General features: G+C 40.0%; 2 protein-coding genes across 2 annotated transcripts; one reads left to right on the top strand and one right to left on the bottom strand.

The window, feature by feature from the left end:
• The first annotated feature begins 8592 nt into the window (after positions 1-8592).
• LOC132240910 (olfactory receptor 52B2) lies at positions 8593-10195 on the top strand. The gene has a single exon (XM_059708754.1). It carries the CDS (start codon positions 8785-8787, stop codon positions 9751-9753), a length of 969 nt encoding a protein of 322 aa, XP_059564737.1. The 5' UTR covers positions 8593-8784; the 3' UTR covers positions 9754-10195.
• Positions 10196-21342: 11147 nt separating this feature from the next.
• On the bottom strand, positions 21343-22391 carry LOC132240909 (olfactory receptor 56B4-like). The gene has a single exon (XM_059708753.1). It carries the CDS (start codon positions 22324-22326, stop codon positions 21343-21345), a length of 984 nt encoding a protein of 327 aa, XP_059564736.1. The 5' UTR covers positions 22327-22391.
• Positions 22392-22766: the final 375 nt, after the last annotated feature.

The following is a 22766-nucleotide window of genomic DNA, read 5'->3' as shown; positions in this document are numbered from 1 at the left end:
CAATGACCAATGAACAACAACACGTAAGAGCAGATTATCCATCTGCACAGTAGATTACAGATCACAAAGCCTTGGGTCCAAGTGGTACCACTTGACACTGAATCCTCTTCTAGAAACTTCCTACAGCAAACTCTCAATTGTCACAATTTTCAGGTTAATATTTCCCCTTTGTGACCAGTAGCACCACAGTAGTCCAGGCTTCACCTTCCATCAGTTTCAGAAGGGGAAGAGGGACTTGGAATCCCAAGGTAAGATCAGGTATCACTATCCTATGGAGAAGTGGAAGAAGTCATTAAACCCATCACTCCATTCTGCCTTCTTGGTCTTCTAACTTCACTTCCCATCCATCTGAGGCTTCCCAATTCTTTCATGAAAATGTCCTTAATATTCCATAGTTCTCTGGGGCATTGGGAGTCCCCATTACCCAGGATAGTGGATTGATGAGCCCTTTAAATCAAATAAATATAATTTTTATAAGTAGTGTTGCTAAGTTAGAATCCCGTATCAGGGGCTACATTTGACAATTTTTATATGCTATCCTGCACTGATATGTTAGGGGAAAGGAAGGAACATAGAAATTGCTCAGTGCTCCAAAAATTACCAGTTGATTTACCCTTGGAAACTCACTTCTTCCCTTTTAAGAAATTTCAGGTTAGATTTTTTCATTTTTACTTTGAAATGTTAGGACTTGTTGCTTGTTTAAATAAGTCCCAGTTGGAGAACCATGTAAAAGTCACAGAGCCAAGTCAACATGATTGTGTGATGTAAAATTTGGGTATTAATTAAATGGAATAATATCATAAACACATAATGAAATTAAAACTTAAGTTATATGACAGAGACCAGAGACCAATAAATTAACAATGTGATAGTTGGTATGATGGAAATTGTCAAAATCATTCGTTCCTTCTTCTTAGGCAACTGAAGAGTAATCTCTATTTTTTAATTAGTGTATTTAGACCATTTACAGTTAAAGTAATTGATATATTAAGGCTGAAGTCTACTATTTTATTATTTGTTTTCTGTTTGCTTCTTCTGTGTCTCATTCCTCAGTTTCTGATTTCTTGCCTTTCTGTGGGTTATTTGAACATGTTTAGGGGGCCTTTTTGATTTAATTATAGAGTTTTTGAGTGTATGGTTTTGTGTAGTTTTCTTTGAAGTTGCTCTATTAAAATATATACGTGACTTATAGTCCAATTTTAGTAAAGTAGAAACCTTGGTTCCATTTCTTTCCCTTTACTCTTCTCACTTTTAAATATCATTCTCTTTAATATAAGATAATGTTATAATTTTTGTTTTAATCATTGCATATGAAATAAAACTCGAGAAGAATTTACCCATATTTCTGCTCCTTCCATTTCTCTTTATTCCTTTCTGATGCTCCCCCAAATTATTTTTTTGACAAATGCAGACACCATGTAATTCACATTCCTTTCATTATATATACTATACCCATCAAAGAAACTTCTTGGGAAACCAAGATGGCGACATAGGTAAACACCAGAGTTTGCTGCCTTGCACAACAACTTCAAAAATACAACTAAAAGACGGAATGGACATCATCCAGAACCACAGGAAGGCTGGCTGAGTGGAAATTCTACAACTAGAAGGAAAGAGAAAAGCATACCGAGTCTCAGAAGAGGCGCAGTGCGGAAGTAAAATACTAAGGTGTGGAGGTGCATGCGGAGCGGGCTGGTGGCTGAGGGAGCGGTTGTCATTTTCAATCAGGAGGGAATCTCAAGCTCTGAGCTCCAGTTCCGGGCGAGTCTCTGGGGACCCAGACTCATACGGGAGAAGCGGGACTGTCTAGCATTGGTCGGAACTCGAGGGCAGCTTTCTCTCCGAGGGGCTTGCAGCGATTACCGGGACATTGAGAAGCAGAGCCTCTGAGGGCAGGACTGAGAGCAGCCATAACTGCAAGCCCTGCCCTGTTGATCCTGTGGGACCCGCCCTGCCCAAGCCCTGCAGGGAGGCTTTTGCTGGATAGCCTCAGGCAAAGGCTAGATTAGCACCTCTCTAGAGATCCAGGAGCCAGGAAACTCAGGGGTCAGAGTGGGACCATCCAGTTTGCAGCTCCGCGGAACCATAAAGGACACACTTAGGGGGCAGACTCAGTGAGCACCAAAGCCCCATCGAAGCAAGTCTTGCCCAGGAGGGGTGTCTCCAGCACAGAAGCTCAGCAGACACAGCTGATTCTCACAGCCAATTTGCCTGGAGGTCAATTCCTCCCAGTGATACCTACAACAATCAAGGCTTAACTACAACAAGACTGTGCACAAAGACCACAGGGGGTGCACCAAGAGTGTCCTTCTCAGGTAATTGGGCCCTCGAGGACACTTAGCACAGAAAACCACTTTATCAACACAGGGAAGCATAAAAAATGCGGAGACAAAGAAAAAGGACACAAATGACAGAAATGGAGGAAAGCAAACGACTGGATATAGAGTTCAAAACCACACTTTTAAGGTTTTTCAAGAATTTTCTAGAAACTGCCAATAAACTTAATGAGATCTACAAGAAATCTAATGAGACTCTCGAGGTTGTGATAAAGGACCAACTAGAAATTAAGCATACACTTACTGAAATAAAGAATATTATACAGACTCCCAACAGCAGACTAGAGGATTGCAAGAATCAAGTCAACGATTTGAAATACAAAGAAGCAAAAAACACCCAACCGGAAAAGCAAAATGAAAAAAGAATCCAAAAATACAAAGATAGTGTAAGGAGCCTCTGGGACAGCTTCAAGCATACCAACATCCGAATTATAAGGGTGCCAGAAGAAGAGAGAGAGCAAGATATTGAAAACCTATTTGAAGAAATAATGACAGAAAACTTCCCCTACCTGATGAAAGAAATAGACTTGCAAGTCCAGGAAGTGCAGAGAACCCCAAACAAAAGGAATCCAAAGAGGACCACACCAAGACACATCATAATTAAAATGCCAAGGGCTAAAGATTTCAAAGAGAGAATCTTAAAAGCAGCAAGAGAAAGAAACTCAGTTACCTACAAGGGAGTACCCATATGACTGTCAGCTGATTTCTCAACAGAAACTTTGCAGGCCAGAAGGGAGTGGCAAGAAATATTCAAAGTGATGAATACCAAGAACCTACAACCAAGATTACTTTATCCAGCCAAGTTATCATTCAGAATTGAAGGTCAGATAAAGAGCTTCACAGATCAGAAAAAGCTAAAGGAGTTCACCACCACCAAACCAGTATTATATGAAATGCTGAAAGGTATCCTTTAAGAAGAGGAAGAAGAAGAAAAAGGTAAAGATACTAATTATGAACAACAAATACACATCTATCAACAAGTGAATCTGAAAATCAAGTGAATAATCTGATGAACAGAATGAACTGGTGATTAATAATAGAACCAGGGGCATAGAAAGGGAGTGGACTGGCTATTCTTGGAGGGGGGGAGGAGGGATGAGGGGGATGCGGGAAGAGACTGGACAAAAATCATGCACCTATGGATGAGGACAGTGGGTGGGGAGTGAGGGAGAAGGGTGGGGTGGGAACTAGGTGGAGGGGAGTTATGGGGAGAAAAAAGAGGAACAAATGTAATAATCTGAACAATAAAGATTTAATAATAAAAAAAAGAAACTTCCTTCTGCTTCCTTCTACCTTGGAAGCAATTACTGTTTTGATTTCTATTACCACAGACTAGTTTTTATTTGTTGTAGAACCTTATATAAATACCAGAGGCCCAGTGCACAGATTCATGCACTGGTGGAGGGGTGTGGCCTGTGGGGATCAGCCCACTGTGGACCCGCCCTCTGAGTGGCTGCTCCCGCTATGGGAGTGCTGCTCATCCCAGTCAGCCCAGCGACACTCCCACTGTGGAAGCGCACTGACCACCAGGGGGCAGCTCCTGGTCGTCGTTCTGGTTGTTTTGCCATTTGGTTGCTGGGTTTTTATATATATAGATAAATAGAATCACACAGTGTATGATTCTTTTGTATCTGGCCTCTTTCACACATGAAATAATCTTGAGTTTCATCTGTGTTGTTGCATGTTCTAGTAGTTTGTTCACTTTAATTGCTGAATATTATTTCATTGTATGAGTATATCACAATTTGTTTATCCATTCTTCTTTTTTTTTAAAAAATATATTTTATTGATTTTTTACAGAGAGGAAGGGAGAGAGATAGAGAGTTAGAAACATCGTGATCATGGTATCTCCCCTGCCAGGTAAGTATTAGAAACATCAATGAGAGAGAAACATCGCCTCCTGCACACCCCCTACTGGGGATGTGCCCGCAACCCAGGTACATGCCCTTGACCAGAATCGAACCTGGGACCCTTCAGTCCGCAGGCCGACGCTCCATCCACTGAGCCAAACCGGTTTCGGCTATCCATTCTTCTTTTATGGACATTTGGGTTGTTTCCAGTTATTGGCTACTATAAATTAAACTGCTGTAAACTAAGAGTGGAATTGCTGGGTTAATGTCTTTCCTGCAATATTCGGTTCCCTCCTTTATTTGGTTCCTAACAACTTTCTTCGCTCCAAAAGTTACAAGATGAGTTGGGAAGAATTTCTCTCCTCCCAACAATGTTAGAGTGCTTTAATTAAGTGCACACAAAGTAAAATTTGGTTTTAAGAGTGTAAACATTTTATTCAGCGTTCATGTATTCTGTCCCTTTTCTTTTCTTGAACTTACCTTGAGTGATTGAGCCTGCAGGCTTGCTTCAAAATGACCCTTCTCATCTCCCTTAATCAGTATTTGTGGACTGAGTCTGAACACTTTGACATGCTCATCTGAGGGCTTTTGTCTTCTCTCCCTATCAGCTATTTAGTCTCTCTAAACCTCTATTTTCTCATCTGCCAAATGAAAAGATTAACAATGCCTTATCTCATTGGGTTGTTCTAATAATTAAGTGAGAAAATTCATGTTAAACCCTAACACAGTGACAGGGATATAGTAAAGGCTCAACAAATGGTAGCTGTTATTATTTTACTAGTAGGATTTTCGTCACTGCTCTTATGCTGTGTTTTCAAATGTATTTTGTCTGGAGCTACTAATTACCTCTAGAGTTAGTGCTCCCTCTTGGCATTAGAGGAAGAATTTTCATTTCTCCATTGGTTCATTGACCCAAATGCTCAGTGATCCCATGGGTGACTCTGGCACCTGCCTCCAGAAGGAGGAAGCATGTGGCCTCTCTGTCTCTAAATATAAGCACTCTGTATGGGGCAGGACTAGTGACACGCCGCATGCCAACATGATCAGTCCAGTCTTCTGTCTTCTCATTCCTCATCTCTCAGAACAAGCAAAGTTTTTTAACTCTTCTCTACCACTTCCTCGATCCTTCAGCTAATACTGTGATGTAGAATGTGAGTTTAAGAGCACTGACGGTGTCAGGGAGAGGGATTGACAGGAGCGTGTGTGTGTGTGTGTGTGTGTGTGTGTGTGTGTGTGTGTGTGGTGTATTTAGAAATATATATAAAAGACAAAGATGAGAGCTTGGAGAGAGGAAATGGATATGTGGGATAAAAGGGGTCAAAGGATGTCAGCGGGACTAGGAGGATGACACTGGTTAGTGAAAGAAATGGGCATGCAGAGGTGAGTTAGGAAAAGCACTAGGAGAATGTGGGGGGAGACTTTTTAATAAAATGTTCGTGTGCAGTTCAAAGAGCAGACTGTACCAGGATGGGACCTATCATTGGAGGGCTATTCATGAAAATAGCTCAGGTTTTGATCACCACCTTGGTGCAACAAACAAATCCACTAGTAAAAGGCTAACTTGCCAATTCCATGGTCCATTTGTTCAAATAGTTCCAATGTACCTACAATGTGCCAGATTATGTGCTTAGTGCTGTGAACTCCCCAGTCCCAAGGTGGGGACTCTTGAGAGAACTTTCTCTTGGTAATCTGGATTTCAGGTGTGTCTAAATTTGAAAATCCTCCTCCTCCTGTCTCCCATCCTGAATTTTGTAGAACAGGTATAGAGATGGGGAGAAGGAGAGGTTATGCCTTGAAGTTGGGATTCTCCATCACGTTTTCTATCACATCATAAAAACATGAAAACCACACAATACACCATCATATGCTTACTCAAATTTTGACAAAAACCTGAAAATTTTTATGGGGGGGTGTGTGAAACAAATGGGTAGGTAGAAATTTTTCTTGAGATGTTTGTTTATTTAAAAAATGAATTGGTATTAAGGGTGAGTCAGTGGATTAAGGGTATCTCAGTGCCTCTGCAGTGCAATAAGACTGGTTTTAGATTATAAAACCATGTTACATGCTGGCTTTGAGTGTATGTGAGCAAGAGTAAGGTTATTAGAGCTATAAATTTGAATTAGTTTCAATTTATTAAAAGGGTAAACATTTACAAATTTTGGTGCCTTATTTTTTGTTATTAGAAATAATTTTCTTGTGATACATCTCACAATGAATCCTTCCATATATTGTGCTGCAAACAGAGGCCACCCTTATAGCCTAGTGTGTGTGGAGCAGGCTATTTTACCCATTAGGAACATGGCTTCAGGGTGTACAGCCTGCACATTTGTAGGTGGTGAAAAATATGAGACCACAAGCACATGTACAAGGAAAATGGCAAAATGAAAATCATGCTTGTTTAAATAAATGTCTAAATAATATAACTACACAAAAAATAACCAACTCCACTCCTATATAGTTATCTAACAATTATATTTGAGGTGGATTGTGGGCACATTTTAGTATGTTGTTGTGATGTCAGGAGTCTTCCAAACTTAAGGCTGTATAAAGACATAAAGGGCCTTCCCCTAAGGAGGGAATGGGTATAACCAAAAAAAATAGGGTTAGAAGTCACAAGAGGAAAAGATACTAGGAAGAAAAAGAGAAAGCAGAAAATTGAAGAAGTGGCTCTATTTCTTTTTAGCCTGGACCAAATCTTTCCCTGCCTTTGCTGTCTTCACTATTGAGGTTATAAAGCATCGTTAGAATTATAAGCAGAGCCAGAGTTGGTTTTTCTTTTTTGATGACTTATATTAGGTATCTTGCATTGAGAAGTAATATATAAAAGGAAAATGAATTTGATTTATTTCTTTAAAACATAGATCTTATTGATTTTTACCGAGAGAAAGGTAGAGGGATAGAGAGTTAGAAACATAGATGAGAGAGAAACATTGATCAGCTGCCTCCTTCACACCCTCTACTAGGGATAGAGCCTGCAAACAGAGTACATGCCCTTGACTGGAATTGAACCTAGGACTCTTCCGTCAGTGGGCCAAAGCTCTATCCACTAAGCCAAACCAGTTAGGGCTGAATTTGATTTCTGATGAAGTCTTGTTTATATAAATTTGGGGCCTATGCTTTAGAATAGAGGCAGAACAATGTGTCCTCTTGGTGCTTATGCCAGTAAAGTTCAGCCTCTCCTATAGATCGAAGATAAATTAATATTTAGAATATATTGTCTGGAAGGGTATCGAATTATTAGGGACCCTTACTTGTCTGAATCTGGCTCTGTCCCTTTTCCTGTATCTATGTGGAGGCCCATTGCTCCCTCCCTACAGCCATCATGGTCTGAGCAAGTTCATCTGCATTGAGGAAGAAGGATAGACTCATAAATTTTGTCTCTTATTTCTTTGGATGCCTTCCTCCAAGGGACCCTCTGAAAATCCGTATCAGTAGTTCCACCTAATGTTTATCTTGTTCCTTTATACCCCTGATTCTCTCCTTATCCTCTCCATGGTCTCTTTTCTCCATGTTCCCTTCAGAATCTTAATCACTCATTCTTTCCCTAGCCCTGATAGCTAACAGAGCTTCAGAAGCAGACAAATCTTACATGAATGGTGGTAAAAGCCAAGGCAAGAAGGTCTCTAGGTTTAATCCTTCATAGCAGGAGGGAAAACTAAATATTTTTGAGGGTTAAGGAACAAGGGCCAGAGGAAGGCTATATTAATGGAGCCAGAGGGGAGTGTATTGATTTCTTATACTCAGAATAGTTTTCCGGGTGGCTCCTAAGGATACGAAGATCTAAACACAACCTTTATGGAATTATCTGGGGAAGAGCGTGAGAAGTTCACAAAGAGCAGGTAATGAATATGGCTTCTCAATTTCAACAGCTGCCCCACTCCTCACTGCCTTTAGAGAAGATCTCGATCTAGATCAGCATGGAGAAACACATCCCTTAGGCTCCTTCTGGATTTCTACTTTGTGCTCCACTTACATGAATAGGGAGCCACAAGTGCCAAGTTATTAGGTAAGTGTCATGTGAAATTTTCAAGGTAATAGCCAGATAAATTTAATGTGATTACACATAATCAAGTTAAAATACAGTTTGCCTAATAGGTCTTCAGGAATGAGATATATTATTATGGACATGGGCCATTTAAAAAAGTGGTTTGTCTTAAAATTTGAATAAGCAGAAATGGAAGGGAAGGGAAATTCCTGTAAACACAGAATGAGCAAAGTCTTGGAGGGAAAAGTATAGCATGGGTAAGGGGGCAAATGCTGCTTGTGTGGAAATGCAGAATGAGGACAGAAAAGTGGGTGGGCCCAGACTTTGGGGGCAGGGTGAAACATGGTTGATGAAGACGTTCTACGTGCAAGTGGAGGCAGGGTGAAGCATGGTTGATGAAGATGTTCTATGTGCAAATAAGCACAAAGGGCCAGAGGTTATCCCTATAAGTGAGTAGTCTCTGGAAGGACTTTCCCCTGGAGAATCCCACAGTTTAGAAATCCATGCTGTCTTTTGTGATCTCAGCTCACACTCAGAGATGCTTTCTGTTCCTATTATATTCAGCAGACCCATCAACTTCTAAGTCATTATAGAGAGGATCCTAAAGTTCATCATGACTCACACCAACCTTACCATCTTCCACCCTGCAGTTTTTGTCCTACTCGGCATCCCTGGGCTGGAGGTGTATCACAACTGGCTGTCCATACCCCTCTGCCTCATGTATATCACGGCAGTCCTGGGGAACAGCGTCCTGATAATGGTCATCATCAAGAGCGTTAACCTTCATGAGCCCATGTACTTTTTCCTTTCCATGCTGGCCATCACGGACATCCTGCTGTCCACCACTACTGTACCCAAGGCCCTAGCCATCTTTTGGTTCCATTCCCATGACATTGCCTTCGATGCCTGTGTCACCCAAGTTTTCTTTGTCCATGTGATGTTTGTGGGGGAGTCAGCCATCCTATTAGCTATGGCCTTTGACCGCTTTGTGGCCATCTGTGCTCCTCTGCATTATTCAACAGTGCTAACATGGCCTGTTGTGGGAAGAATTGCTCTGGCCATTGTCACCCGAAGCTTCTGCATCATCTTCCCAGTGATTTTCTTGCTGAAGCGGCTGCCCTTCTGCCGGACCAACATCATCCCCCATTCCTACTGTGAGCATATTGGAGTGGCCCGCTTAGCCTGTGCTGACATCACTGTTAATATCTGGTATGGCTTCTCAGTGCCCATTGTCATGGTCATCTTGGATGTAATCCTCATCACTGTGTCTTACTCACTGATCCTCCGAGCAGTGTTTCGTTTACCTTCCCAGGATGCCCGGCACAAGGCTCTCAGCACTTGTGGCTCCCATCTCTGTGTCATCCTCATGTTTTATGTTCCCTCCTTCTTTACCTTATTGACCCACCGCTTTGGACATAACATTCCTCGACATGTCCATATCCTGCTGGCAAATCTTTATATAGTGGTGCCACCAATGCTCAACCCCATTGTCTATGGTGTGAAGACTAAGCAGATCCGGGAGGGTGTAGCAAACCGGTTCTTTGACATGAAGGCTTGGTGCTGTGCTTCCCCTCTGGGCTGATGGCTCCCCATAAATCCCACTCCCAGCTTTGCCAAGGGAACTAGGTATAAAATATAGAGATTTCCTGAGAGGGCTTTTTCTTCTCTTCCTCAGTCTCTTCCTTCTTCTTCATCATCCTATCCTCTTCTATCTCTTTTTCTTTTCTTTTCTAGCTCTTCCTCTTTGCCTCCTTCCCCTGTTTCTTTGTTTCCTTTATCCTCTTCTTTTCTCATATTCCTCCCACACAACCCACAAATAACAACTAAGTGTTCATGCTTCTAATTATGAACATTTGGTATCCTCAGTAGACCAGATGTACTCCAGAAATACAGGGAGCTGAACAGCACATAAAGTAAGTTATGCATGAATGGATAAAAATAATTTTATATTTAATATCTGAAAGGGTTCCATTTTTTATCCCCAAATGTGCATTTATTATTTGTACAGGTTCAAGTAGCTCTCCATCCACTTCTATACTGGCAGGTGTTTTTTTTTTTCCCTTCTTTTTTTCTTTTTATTATTATTTTTTATTTTTTAAATTGTTTTATTGCTTAAAGTATTACAAAGGGTATTACATATGTCTCCTTTTCCCCCCGCCCTTGACAATCCCCTGGCCTCCCCTACCCCCTAGTGTCTTATGTCCATTGGTTATGCTTATATGCATGCATACAAGTCCTTCGGTTGATCTCTTACCCCCTCCTCCTGCCCGCCCCCCCCACCCTCCCCGGCCTTCCCGCTGTAGTTTGACAGTCTGTTCGAAGCAGCTCCTGGCAGGTGTTTTTGAAAAACAACCATGCATGCATGCCATTTAGCCATCTGGAAAAGTCCTGTTCTTTCTTCAAATTTCAAGTATTGTCTTCCCTGAGAAGTGTTTCCTAAATTTTTCTAGGCAATCCAAGACTCATCTTTGTATGTCTATTGTATCTTGTACAAGTCTCCAAATATATGTAATGAATTATAATGGGTTATTTATTTATTTATACCCTCAATTGACTATATAAACTTTTTGAAACCAGAATAGTGTGTGTCATTAATATTTGTACTCTTAGTACATTACAAAATACCTGGTACATAATAAATGTTTGAGAAATGAATGAAAGCATAATTACCTCCCTGAAGTTAGAACATGCATCTCTATCATGCACTGAAATGATCAGCTAAATGTGTCCACAAACCTAGTGATTAGTAAACTAGGTCCTCACAAAGACAGTGTAAGTATCATGGAGGCAAATATGCTGCTCTTTACAGTGTTTTCAATTCCAGGGAATAGATAAGAGTAGGAGGACACAGGTTATTTTTGATTTTCTCTTCTACCTGGCTTCTGAACATCCACATTATTAGGAATCATAGCATGTTGTTCATGGCCAGATTAGCAAAATAGAGTAGGCTCTTGGAGTTCACACTCTTGACCCTCATTCTTTCATTTTTTTTTTTCCAGCAAAGGTCATCTACACTCATTTCCTCTACCTCCACCTTTACCAATGAGTCCCACGTCTCTCGTTTCGTCTTAGAACTCTTTTGAGTTTTTTATTTTTTGTTAATCCTCACCCAAGGATATTTTTCCGTTAATTTTTAGGGAGAGTGGAAAGACAGGGAAAGACAGAGAGAAACATCGATGTAAGAAAAGCACATCAATTGGTTGCCTCCTGCACGCACCCTGACCATGGCCCCAGCTGGGGAGGAGCCTGCAACCAAGGTATGTGCCCTTGACAGGAATTGAACCTGGGACCCTTTGGCTGAAAGCTGAAGCTCTATTCACTGAGCTAGAGCTCTTTTGAGTTTTAAATGCATAAACTCATCTGTCAACTGAATATCTCCTCCAGGATATAGAACTCATGCTAGCACTTCTTCATGTTCCTGTTCCTTTCCTTGGAAACTAGATCATGAGGATCCCATCAACTTCATTAAGCTGGAAACCCTGGGGGAGTTTCTCAATTTCTTCCTTCCCAGACTGCTCATCAAGAAGTTATTGGTTGTTACTCATATTGCTACTAACCAAATAGTTATCTGGATAGTATTTAGAGTGATACTGGGATTCCAGTCCTGTCCCTATTGTTTTCCATTATCTTCTTAGGCCATATCTAAACTGGGTTCTGGGGAACATGTTCTTCTTGGGGACAGCACAGCTTTCTCAGTCTACTTCCTGGTGCTGAAAGCTTGGATCCAAGAGTTGTATTAGCTCTTGACTAGTCAAAGTCTTTCTTAGCTGAGTTCTTGGTTTCTTTGGCATTATATGTTTATTAATAACCTAGTAGGCTTCTCATCTATGTGGTTTTACTTATGTGCTAGTAAACACCCCCACCCCCAAATCTCTTAAATATATAATTCTCAAATGTTTTCTATATTTCCTTTCATTATTTCTATGTACATCTTTCTGAACTAAATAAAGGCTAATTTGGGATAGTGATGCTTTAGTGGGAAGGTACCTTTGCCCCCAGTCGCTTGATTTATTTGAGATGTTTACTGATTAGCACACCCAAGACATGAATTTAAATATATATATTTAAATTTTATTATGTATGTATTTTTATAGTTGACACTATTACAGATGTCTCCCATTCCCCCGCCTCCACTTTCATCCACCTCTACTGAGCCCACACCCCCTTCCCTTAGTCTTCACCACACTATTGTCTGTGTCCATGAGCTATATATACTCTTTGGCTAATCTCTTCATCTTCCCCCATTCAGTCCTCCCTCCCTCCACCCCCTCTGAGATCTACCAGTCTGCTCCATGCATCCATGCCTCTGGTTCTACCTTGTTCATCAGTTTATTTTGTTCATTATCCTATATAATAAAAGGCGAATATGCAAATTGACTGAATGGTGGAATGACGGGTCGCTATGATGTGCACTGACCACCAGCGGGAAGATGCTCAATGCAAGAGCTGCCCCCTGGTGGTCAGTGCACTCCCACAGGGCTCACAGCTGGAGAGTGCAGCAGCAGTGGCAGGAGCAGTGGCAGCGCTAAGGATGCCTCAGGGGATGCCTGACTGCCAGCTTGGGTGGACATCTCCTGAGGCAGGCGGACATCTTCCGAGGGGTCCTGGACTGCCAGAGGGTGCAGGCCAGGCTGAGGGACCCCCCACCCCTCTCCACTAGTGCATGAATGTTGTGCATTGGGCCTCTAGTATTTCACATATAAGTGAAATCATATGGTATTTGTCTTTCTCTGACTGTCCTACTTTGCTTAGCATAATAATCTGCAAATCCTTCCATCTTGTCACATAGGGTAAGAGCTCCTTCTTTTTTACAGACACATAGTATTCCGTTGTGTAAATGTACCACATATTTTGTATCCACTCATTTACTGATGGGCATTTGGACTAACCTTCTCTGGGCCCATCCTATGTCACTTCTTTTTCTCATCCAACTACCTCTAGGGCAGGTTGTTGTATCACTGCAGTAGGAAAGACATTGGAGGCTTATCTTAGTCCTATTCAAACCTAATCCCAAGGGGCAGGCCCATCAGATGGACAGCTCTGCCAGATTGAAACATTAGATGAAGGTGTGTTCCCCCCTCTATCTAAGCTTGGTTTCCTCCCCATTCACTCTACAGTCAGCTCTGTTATAACATGACATGGGGTCTTAAAAGTCACTGTGCTATGCAACACTCCACACGAAAAACCTCAGGATTTATGGAAAAAATGCAGTTAGGGGAATAGCATTCAACAACTTTGTCAGTGACACATAAAAAAGAAAACTAGTATAAACAGTAGTGGAGCTTTACAATGTTAAATAATTAAGAAAAACACGAATACTACAATGCATATAACACTTTACTTTGAAGAAGATATGCAGTTTGCTGTAGAAACACAGAGGGATTGCAGCTAGTCAGTTATTGTGAAGTGGTAGAAGGAGATTTATCTGAAATTTTTAAGTTGTGAAGGAAGGGGGCCAATTAGTATTTGGAGCGTGTGTGTGTATGTGTATTCCTATGCAGATTGTTTTGAGCTTGATGCAGTTTTCTGCATTCTACTGAACAAAAGGGCACAAAGGAAAATGTGAAATTCAGTTGTGCACAAATTGTTTCATAATATATCATTGATGTTAGAACATGTTTGTTTATTCAAATGAAGTAATATAGCAAAACTATCTACCTTTTTCCTATGTAAACAGTCTTCCTCTTTTGGTAGGATGCACCTCAATATATTAATATATAGATTCCAAGAACTGCCAACTTCAAAAACTACCTGTACTCCACATACTTCTGCCTTGGTCTTGCCATGGCACTTCCAAGTCTCACTCCTATATCCTCAGGCTCTGCCTTTCACAGACCCATCCTCTTGTAAGTTATTTTCAATATTATCTTTCCTTCCTCATGCTTTTACTGAGTTGGGCTTATTAATTTCAATGCCATCTAGAATTTGTCCTATCAGGATGTTGAAACTACTTTTGCTAATGACTTCCACACTGCCTAGTTGAATGAGCATTGTAGTGGCTAGAGTACCAATAGAGAACAGATGGCCCATTCAAATTAGAATAGTTAAAAAATTCTTTTTATTGAGGTATAATTAACATGTCATGTTATATTAGTTTCAGGTATACAACATGATTCAATATTTGTACATATTGCAAAATGATCTCCACAACTAAGTCTAGTTAATATCCATCACCACACATACTTATATTTTTTCTTATGATGACAACTATTAAGAGTTACCTTCTCTCAGCAACTTTCAAATATGCAATGCAATACAGTTGACCCTTTAACAACATGGGGGTTAAGGGTGCCAACCCCAGCAAAGTTGAAAATCTGCGTATAACTTTTGATTCCCTCAAAACTTAACAACATTCATCCTTCAGGATCCATGTGTTGGTCGTAGGACTCCCCACAGCCCCATAGCAAAACTCTGTGGTGCTCAAGTGCCTTATATAACATGGAATAAAACAATGTAAACAGTCTACCCCCTGTATCCACAGATTACCATCTGTTGATCAAAAACACTGTGATCCATATTGACTGAATCTGTGGATGGAAAACCTCAGAATACAGATTGCACACTGTATATATATATATATATTGAAAAAAATCCACGTGTACGTAGACTCGCACAGTTCTAGTACTGCATTGTTCAAGGATCAACTGTATTATAGTCACTGTACATGCCGTGACTTATTTATTTTATAACTGAAAATTTGTACCTTTTGACTCCCTTCCCACCTCTGTCCCTGCCTCTGGCAACCACCAATCCATTCTCGGTATCCATAAACATGTTTTTTTTTTTTAAAAAAATTCCACATATAAGTGAGATCATATGGTATTTGTCTTTGTCTGGTTTATTTCACTTAGTACAATGCTTTCAAGGTCCATCCATATTATCACAAATGGCAAGATTTCATTATTTTTTTAAAAATATATTTTATTGATTTTTTACAGAGAGGAAGGGAGAAGGATAGAGAGTTAGAAACATCAATGAGAGAGAAACATTGATCAGCTGCCTCCTGCACACCCCCTACTGGGGATGTGCCTGCAACCAAGGTACATGCCCTTGACTGGAATCGAACCTGGGACCCTTCAGTCCGCAGGCCGATGCTCTATCCACTGAGCCAAACCGGTTAGGGCAAGATTTCATTATTTTTTATGGTTGAATAATATTCCACCACATATATATGGTGGAATTTTATCTACACTAATAAAAAGAAACATGCAAATTGGTGTCACTCTGCTATGCCCACCAGCCAATCAGATGATTATGCAAATTAACACAACAAAGATGGCGGCTAATTTGCATATGCAGGCATGGAACAAAGACTGAAGACTGAAGAGGCTAGGCTTCTCCTCTGCGGCCAGACCAAAGACCTGGGTCCCAGGTGAATCTTCGTGCAATGGGCTTCTAGTATATATATAAAATCTCACATTTTCTTTATTCATTCACCTATCAATGGATACTTATGTTGTTTTCTTGTTCACTGTAAATAATACTGCAGTGAGCATGAGGGTGCATATATCTTTTCAAATTAGTGTTTTGTTTTTTTTGGATAAATACCCAGAAGTAGAATCACTGGGTCATATGGTAGTTCTATTTTTAATTTTTTGAGGAAGCTTCATACTGTTTTTTATAGTGGTTGCACCATCTTATATTTCCACCAACAGTACACAAGAGATCCCTATCTCTACAACCTTGTCAACACTGGTTATTTCTCAAATTAGAATACTTTGAGAAGGGATTGCTTACAAAGAGCCTATTTATAAGGATGTGATCACTAAAAGCTCCAAAGTGATAGTACAGTTACCTAGGGCTAATAATAGCGCTTGTCACCACCTCTGACCCTGAAATCCTGAAGTAGAGAGTTGGCATAGAGAGGTTACTTCCAGAAGAACTTTTTGAATTTATTCTATCTCTTTGAGTGTGAGTTGGGCTTACTAACTTCAATGCCACTATTCATGTTGGTTTTGCTCAAATAGATGGTTGTATCTGGTGTTAAAGAAAAATTGCACTACACAGGATGGGCAAACAGAAGTTGATTTTATACTGATACTATTGCCAACAATAGGGAAGAGAACACAGACAAGTCTGGATACCCAGTTCTATTGAAACAAACGGCCAGATTGGGCTGAGGTAAGGTGTCATGTACAATGGGTTTCAGCCCTGGGGTGAGCTTTGGAAAAATACTGAAGGAGGGTGATCAATGAGATGTGTCAAGCACATTGAGTTATTCCTGAGATTGCACATCTTGTTGTCTGTGATGAGGCCATCTGTGTTTGCTAATTGGCGCCCAAGGAAGTTAGGCTCCTACTCTCCACAGAGACTGAGAGATGGGGTATCTCCTTCAATGTTTACATTTCAGGAGATAGTGTCCAGGTCCTTGAGAAAGACGTTTCCTGGGTGTATAACTGGCAAGAAGATAGGAGATGATTTATATGCGCTACAAAGGGGCAGTGAATGAATTTATAATTATATGTTTTCTGAAGCAAATGCTATAAGAAAAGAGAGGCCAGGAAGAAATATAGTCAGGAAGAAATTTGTCTTAGATCAAGCCATCTTGGTCATTAGTTAGTTGATTTCCTTTTTAGTAGGCAATCTCTGGATGCTGTATTTGTTTGATGCAATCTGTGGTAGGGGAGGTAAGAGGTGTGCTAATAGCTTGATTTATGGTTGAAGCTCATGGGGCATGGTTGTTTATAGCCATGTTGATCACTGCCCTGATTTCTGACCCAATCGCCAATATGCTTGGCACACCCACCACTATTGCTTGACTTTTAGCCCACTTCTTGGTCCAAGAATGTATGTGCAGGAGGATAGACATGCCTGACTACTTCTGCTGTCTTACCCATTAATCCCCAGGTTGTTTTTTTCATAGCCTTCTGTTTCTATTAGTATCAGACATTTCTTATCTGAATATACCTTATTTTTTAAAAAATATATTTTATTGATTTTTTACAGAGAGGAAGGGAGAGGGATAGAGAATTAGAAACATCGATGAGAGAGAAACATCGATCAGCTGCCTCCTGCACACCCCCTACTGGGGATGTGCCTGCAACCAAGGTACATGCCCTTGACTGGAATCGAACCCGGGACTCTTCAGTCCGCAGGCCGACGCTCTATCCACTGAGCCAAACCGGTCAGGGCATGAATATACCTTATTTTTGTATTAGTGCTTTCTCCTATACCTTTTGGCATCTATTATTTCATAATTCCATCACAGTTACCTTTCATTTTTGGAGTTTCCCTAATTTTTTTTGATCAATATGTGAAACATATTTTTTTTTTTTTGCCACACCAAATATACCTAGTGTTTCAGCAATTTTGTTAAGTAGAATATTAAGTTGGTTAGGTTTTAATATGATGTAAGGTGAGCTGCAGCTTGCTAAAATTAAGATATATTATGCTAAGTGAAATAAATCAGTCAATGAAAGAAAAATACCACATGATCTCACTTATTTATGGACAATAAAGAACATTATAAGCTGATGAAAAAAATAGATACAGAGGCAGAGCAGCATTGAACAGACTGTCAAACTACAGTGGGAAGGCTGGGGAGGTTTGGAGTGGGGGAGGTAAGGGATCAACTGAAGGACTTGTATGCATGCATATAAGCATAACCAATGGACAAAAGGTACCGGGGGTGGGGGGGGGGTGGTTGAGGAGACTGGGGGAAGGTCAATGGGAAAAAAGGAAACATATGTACTACATTTTTGTAACACTTTAAGCAATAAAATAAAATTAAAAAAGGGTATGTTGAGTCATAAATTATTGCCAAGTTATAGCTAAATAAAATCACAGATTTGTCAGAACATTTGGGAAATTTGCTTCTTGACTGTAAAAGAACATGGTCAGGAAAATAAGTAGTTCAGGCTGAACAGTAATTTACATTCTTATGTTTGGTAACAATAAATTTACATATTGATAAAAAATGTGAATTTTTCATCAAGAAGGATTTGGAAATAATAATGTGTTGTTCAGGCCCCCAAAAATCTATGGAGAGAATAGCATAGATTTCCAAAGGAAGAACATGGGCAGACAGTTCTTAGATGGGCTTATTCTTTACAGCTGATTGTTCTCTGTGATAGTTTTCAACAATCAACTTACCCAAAGGAAGGGTGGGTCTGCTCAATGGGTTTCTTCATGGCATTAGAGAAACTAAATGATGATGACAATATAAGAGGATGCAGCCGAAACCGGTTTGGCTCAGTGGATAGAGCGTCGACCTGCGGACTCAAGGGTCCCAGGTTCGATTCCGGTCAAGGGCATGTACCTGGGTTGCGGGCACATCCCAAGTGGGAGATGTGCAGGAGGCAGCTGATCGATGTTTCTAACTCTCTATCTCTCTCCCTTCCTCTCTGTAAAAAATCAATAAAATATATTTAAAAAAATATAAGAGGATGCAATTTTATCTATTTTTTGACTACAGACAATATATTGCTGATGTTATCAAAAATGGATCTCAGATGACTAAATAATAAAAGGAGTCTCAGTATGGTGTGCAAAATAATGTGGAATATTATGAACTTGGAAAAGGATAATTTAAAGAGGAGCATATTTATGCTCATCAGAAAAACCCTTTTCTGACTTCCCAAGTGACTAGAATCAACAGGTGGATGCTCTAATCCATTTTCTGGGGGTGTCTTCGTAGGTATGTGAGATGAGAGGTTATGAGGTTATTCTGATGATGCTATAATGGGCAATAAGCAAATAAATAGATAAGTGTTCAGTTGAATCCACTGACTTCCTCTGAAGCTCAAAATATTTCTGTTTGTCAACAGGGCTAACCAGAGACGTGAGACCACCATGGAACACTATCCAGACTAACATGATGCTCTCAGTGGATTTCATGGCCCAGGAGGGTACTGACATGTCTTGAAAAATGGGATAGGCACATATTCTAGATTTGGATTTGCATTTTTGGTAATGAAACAAATACTTCAAATATCATCAGAGGATTAGAAAAAAATATTTTAATGGGCTCTCTGTTTATGTATCCTCATGTCAAGGGATGCGTTTTACTACCTTACACCATAAATCCAAAAAAAGAAAAGATTAATATATTACCTGGAATGATTAATTCTAATTACCAAAGAGCAAATTAGGTTGTATCTATAGAATGGAAGCAAGTAGACTGTGTTGGAAACTCAGGATATTCTCTGAGGTACCTCTTAGTACTTTCCATGCCCAACAGTAAAGGTTAATAGAAAAGTATACCAATGAAAAAAGATGCTAAATCCACAGCAGGATTCTAAATCTTTAGCAGGATGAATGAGAATTCAGACCCTTTAGGAATAAAGGTTTTGGTTACTCTACCAAGTTTTGACAAAGTTGGAAGATATATGGCACATATCAATTATGAACTAGTAAACAATTATAGGCATTAAAACTAGTAGCTTTGATTATTTTCTATTTGCTTTTTATATGCAAGATTTTATTTCTATATACTAATCATTTTCTTTTCTCTTCTTTCAATTTTTATTTTATATATACATTATTAGAAATTAACTTCATAATTTAGTCTCTGGGTGACAGAATTATTCAATGGGACTGTGACTGAATTTGAGGAATAGGTAATATATCCAGCAATGCATATAATGACTGTTGGAACTGTGCCTCTTGTTACTGTTGGGAAAAATTGAAAATTTCTTCCTTTGTATAAAGAATAGCTTTATCATTTAAAATTGGGTTGTTTCATTGTTGTATGAGAATTCAAAATGTATATAAAAGGGTCTATATGGAAGTTGAGTAGTCAAAGGTGTGAGCCTTGCTGGTAATCAACTTATTGTGACTCAGTTACCAACTCATGCTTTTTGGCTTGCTCTGTGAAAGTGGATCTGGCCCCTGTAAATGCCTTTGTCAGCTGGAATGATGCTCAATTTGGTTAGCAGGAAAAGAATGAAGAAAAATTGCAAGAAGCAAGTTGCAGGTTTTTTTGAATTGAGGTGAAATTCACATAACATAACATTCAGCATTGTAACCATTTTAGAGTGGCTTCCAGTACTTTCACAATGTTGTACAGCTCTCACTTCTAATTACAGAAACTTTCAACACCTTCAAAAGAAACCCTGTACCTACTGAACAGTTGTTCCCCACTTTTCCTTTCCCTTCACCCATGGCAGCCACTTATCTTCTTTCTGTCCTATGGATTTGCTTATTTTGGACATTTCATATACATGGAATAATAAAATGTGTCTTTTGCTGTAGTCTTCTTTCAGATAGAATAATTACTTCTTCACTTTTTTCTACTATTATTCCATTGTATGGCTATATCACATTTTGTTTACCCATTCAACAGGTGATGCACTTTTGGGTTGTTTTCATTTCTTGGTATTATGATGTGTCTTATTATTTTGGGAAAAAGGTTTTGTGAGGACATATGTTTTCAATTTCTTTTGGGTATGCACCTAAGTGTGGAATAGCTGGGTTCTATGGTAACTCTTGTTCAGTCATTGGAGAAGCTGTTGGGCTCTTTTCTAAAAGAGCTGCCCCAGTTGACGTTCCCACCATCAGTGTATAAGCTCATGGCTTCTGTTGTTGCTTCAGTCCCAGCGCTGATTCTAAGAGGTTGTTCTCCAAGGTGAAATCATATACAAACCTCCTGAGGTCATTCTTCAGACCATGGTCCAGGACATTTTCTGTACTATATAGGATTCAGCAGACCTATGCCTCCTGACTGACCGTATCATTAATGAAGTGTTTATTAAGCAGGTATTATGTACAAAGGTGTACTAGGCTCAGAGAAGGTACAACATGAACATGGTTGAGGATCCTTGTAATCAAAAGTATGCATTTTTATGAGATGTGCAAATGGTAAAATTAATTTATACTTAATTAATTGGAACTACTTTTCTAGAGCATTTTCTCAGGCCATTTTTTTTTTGTTTTCATTTCCTAGGAAGAACACTTTACCACACAATTAAATGAAATTTTCCATGTATATATTACATCTGAATGTATGGTAGCTGTATATACGTGTGTTGATCTCTAGGTGCAACAATGGTCAGAGATATTTCATTTTTTTACTCTTTTTTTTAGTAATAGACAATTGAATTATACTTTTTAAATGCCTATTTCAATAAGTGAGGCTGACAGTTTTCATGATGTTATTGTATTTTTCCCCAATTTTTTACAATCTAGGCCTATTCAGAGCCACAACCTCTGTCGTATTAACATCTGTATGGCCTTATAAAGCTAAGGTTACTTCTGATGTGGGTGGAAAATTCACCCACCCCTGTATCCTCTGGAAACCCAGTCTGAGCTCTCCCATCCTGAGAGCATAGACCATGGGGTTGAGAGCAGGGGGGATAACATTGTGCAGCACATTAAGGAGTACAGGGATAAGGGGAATCTTTTCTTCTACAAGGTGTGTGACAGACAGCACAATGATACCTGTGTAGAAGAAGAAAATGAGGATGAGATGGGAGCTGCAGGTGCTCAGAGACTTGGACATTGCTTTGGTTGAGTTCAGCCTCAGCATAGTGTGAAGGATTAGTGCATAGGAAGAAAAAACCAGAGCCATATCGCTCCCAAGTATGATCCATGCTGAGAACAGTTGGTAAAATTTGTTCACAGTGATGTCATCACAAGCCAGGCTGATGACCCCCAAGTTAGAGCACAGGCAGTGGTCAATTTCATTCTTGGAGCAGTAGAGTCTTTGGGCAGCCAGGACAGGCACTGGGATGGTCAACAAGCTATTTCTGAGCACCATGAATCCTGTGACCTTGACCATAAAAGCGTTAGTGACTATGGAGGGGTATCGAAGAGGGTGACAGATGGCTATGTATCTGTCCACTGCCATGCAGAGGAAGATACCAGACTCCATACCAAAGAAGCAGTGGATGACATACATCTGAGCAAAACATTCAGGGAGGCTGATGGCCTTGGCATCAAACCAGAAGATAGCCATAATCTTGGGCATAATGGTGGTGGCCAAGCCAATGTCGACAAGTGCCAATATGCCCAGAAAATGGTACATGGGCTCATGTAGGGTGGGCTCAATTTGGATGGTGATGAATATGAGGAGATTGGCAGCAAGAGCTAATAGGTAGAGCAGAGCCAGGGGCAGGGAGAGCCAGTGCTGCCACTCGTGAATGCCTGGGAGCCCCATCAAGATTAACTGGGAGATGTGGAGGCTGGAACTGTTGGTAGCACTGGTGAAGGTGTCCATGGCACAGGTGCCCTGTTCTCAGTGTCTTTCCTAAAACTAAAATATGAAGGAGGTTACATTTGAAAATTCAGCTGAGGGCCCTAATTAGAGACTCCTACCAATGACCAAGTTTCTTATTTCTTATTTTTTAAAATTTATTTTTTCCCCATCACTTTTTATTCCCTCTGTGTCCTCTAATACCTCCTCTGATCCCCCTCCACCCTGGCAATCACTACACTGTTGTCCATGAATGACCCAGTTTCTTTAATTGTGAAAAACTGTCAACTTTTTTTTTGGCTCTTGGAAGTATTCTACAGAGGAGCAATAAAAAAAAAAGCCAAGATCAGTTCTACACAGAAAGGTTGGAATAGCAGTTTGTCATCACCACTTGAATGCCTAATAAGCATGTCCAAATCCATCAACAATAATCTTATCACCAACAGATAACAAATATTCATATT

The sequence above is a fragment of the Myotis daubentonii genome, chromosome 9 (genome assembly GCF_963259705.1).
Source record: "Myotis daubentonii chromosome 9, mMyoDau2.1, whole genome shotgun sequence".
In the NCBI taxonomy this organism is placed as follows: Eukaryota; Metazoa; Chordata; class Mammalia; order Chiroptera; family Vespertilionidae; genus Myotis; species Myotis daubentonii.
The sequence above is the reverse complement of the archived record's forward strand: the minus strand, read 5'-3'. Positions and strand labels throughout refer to the sequence as shown.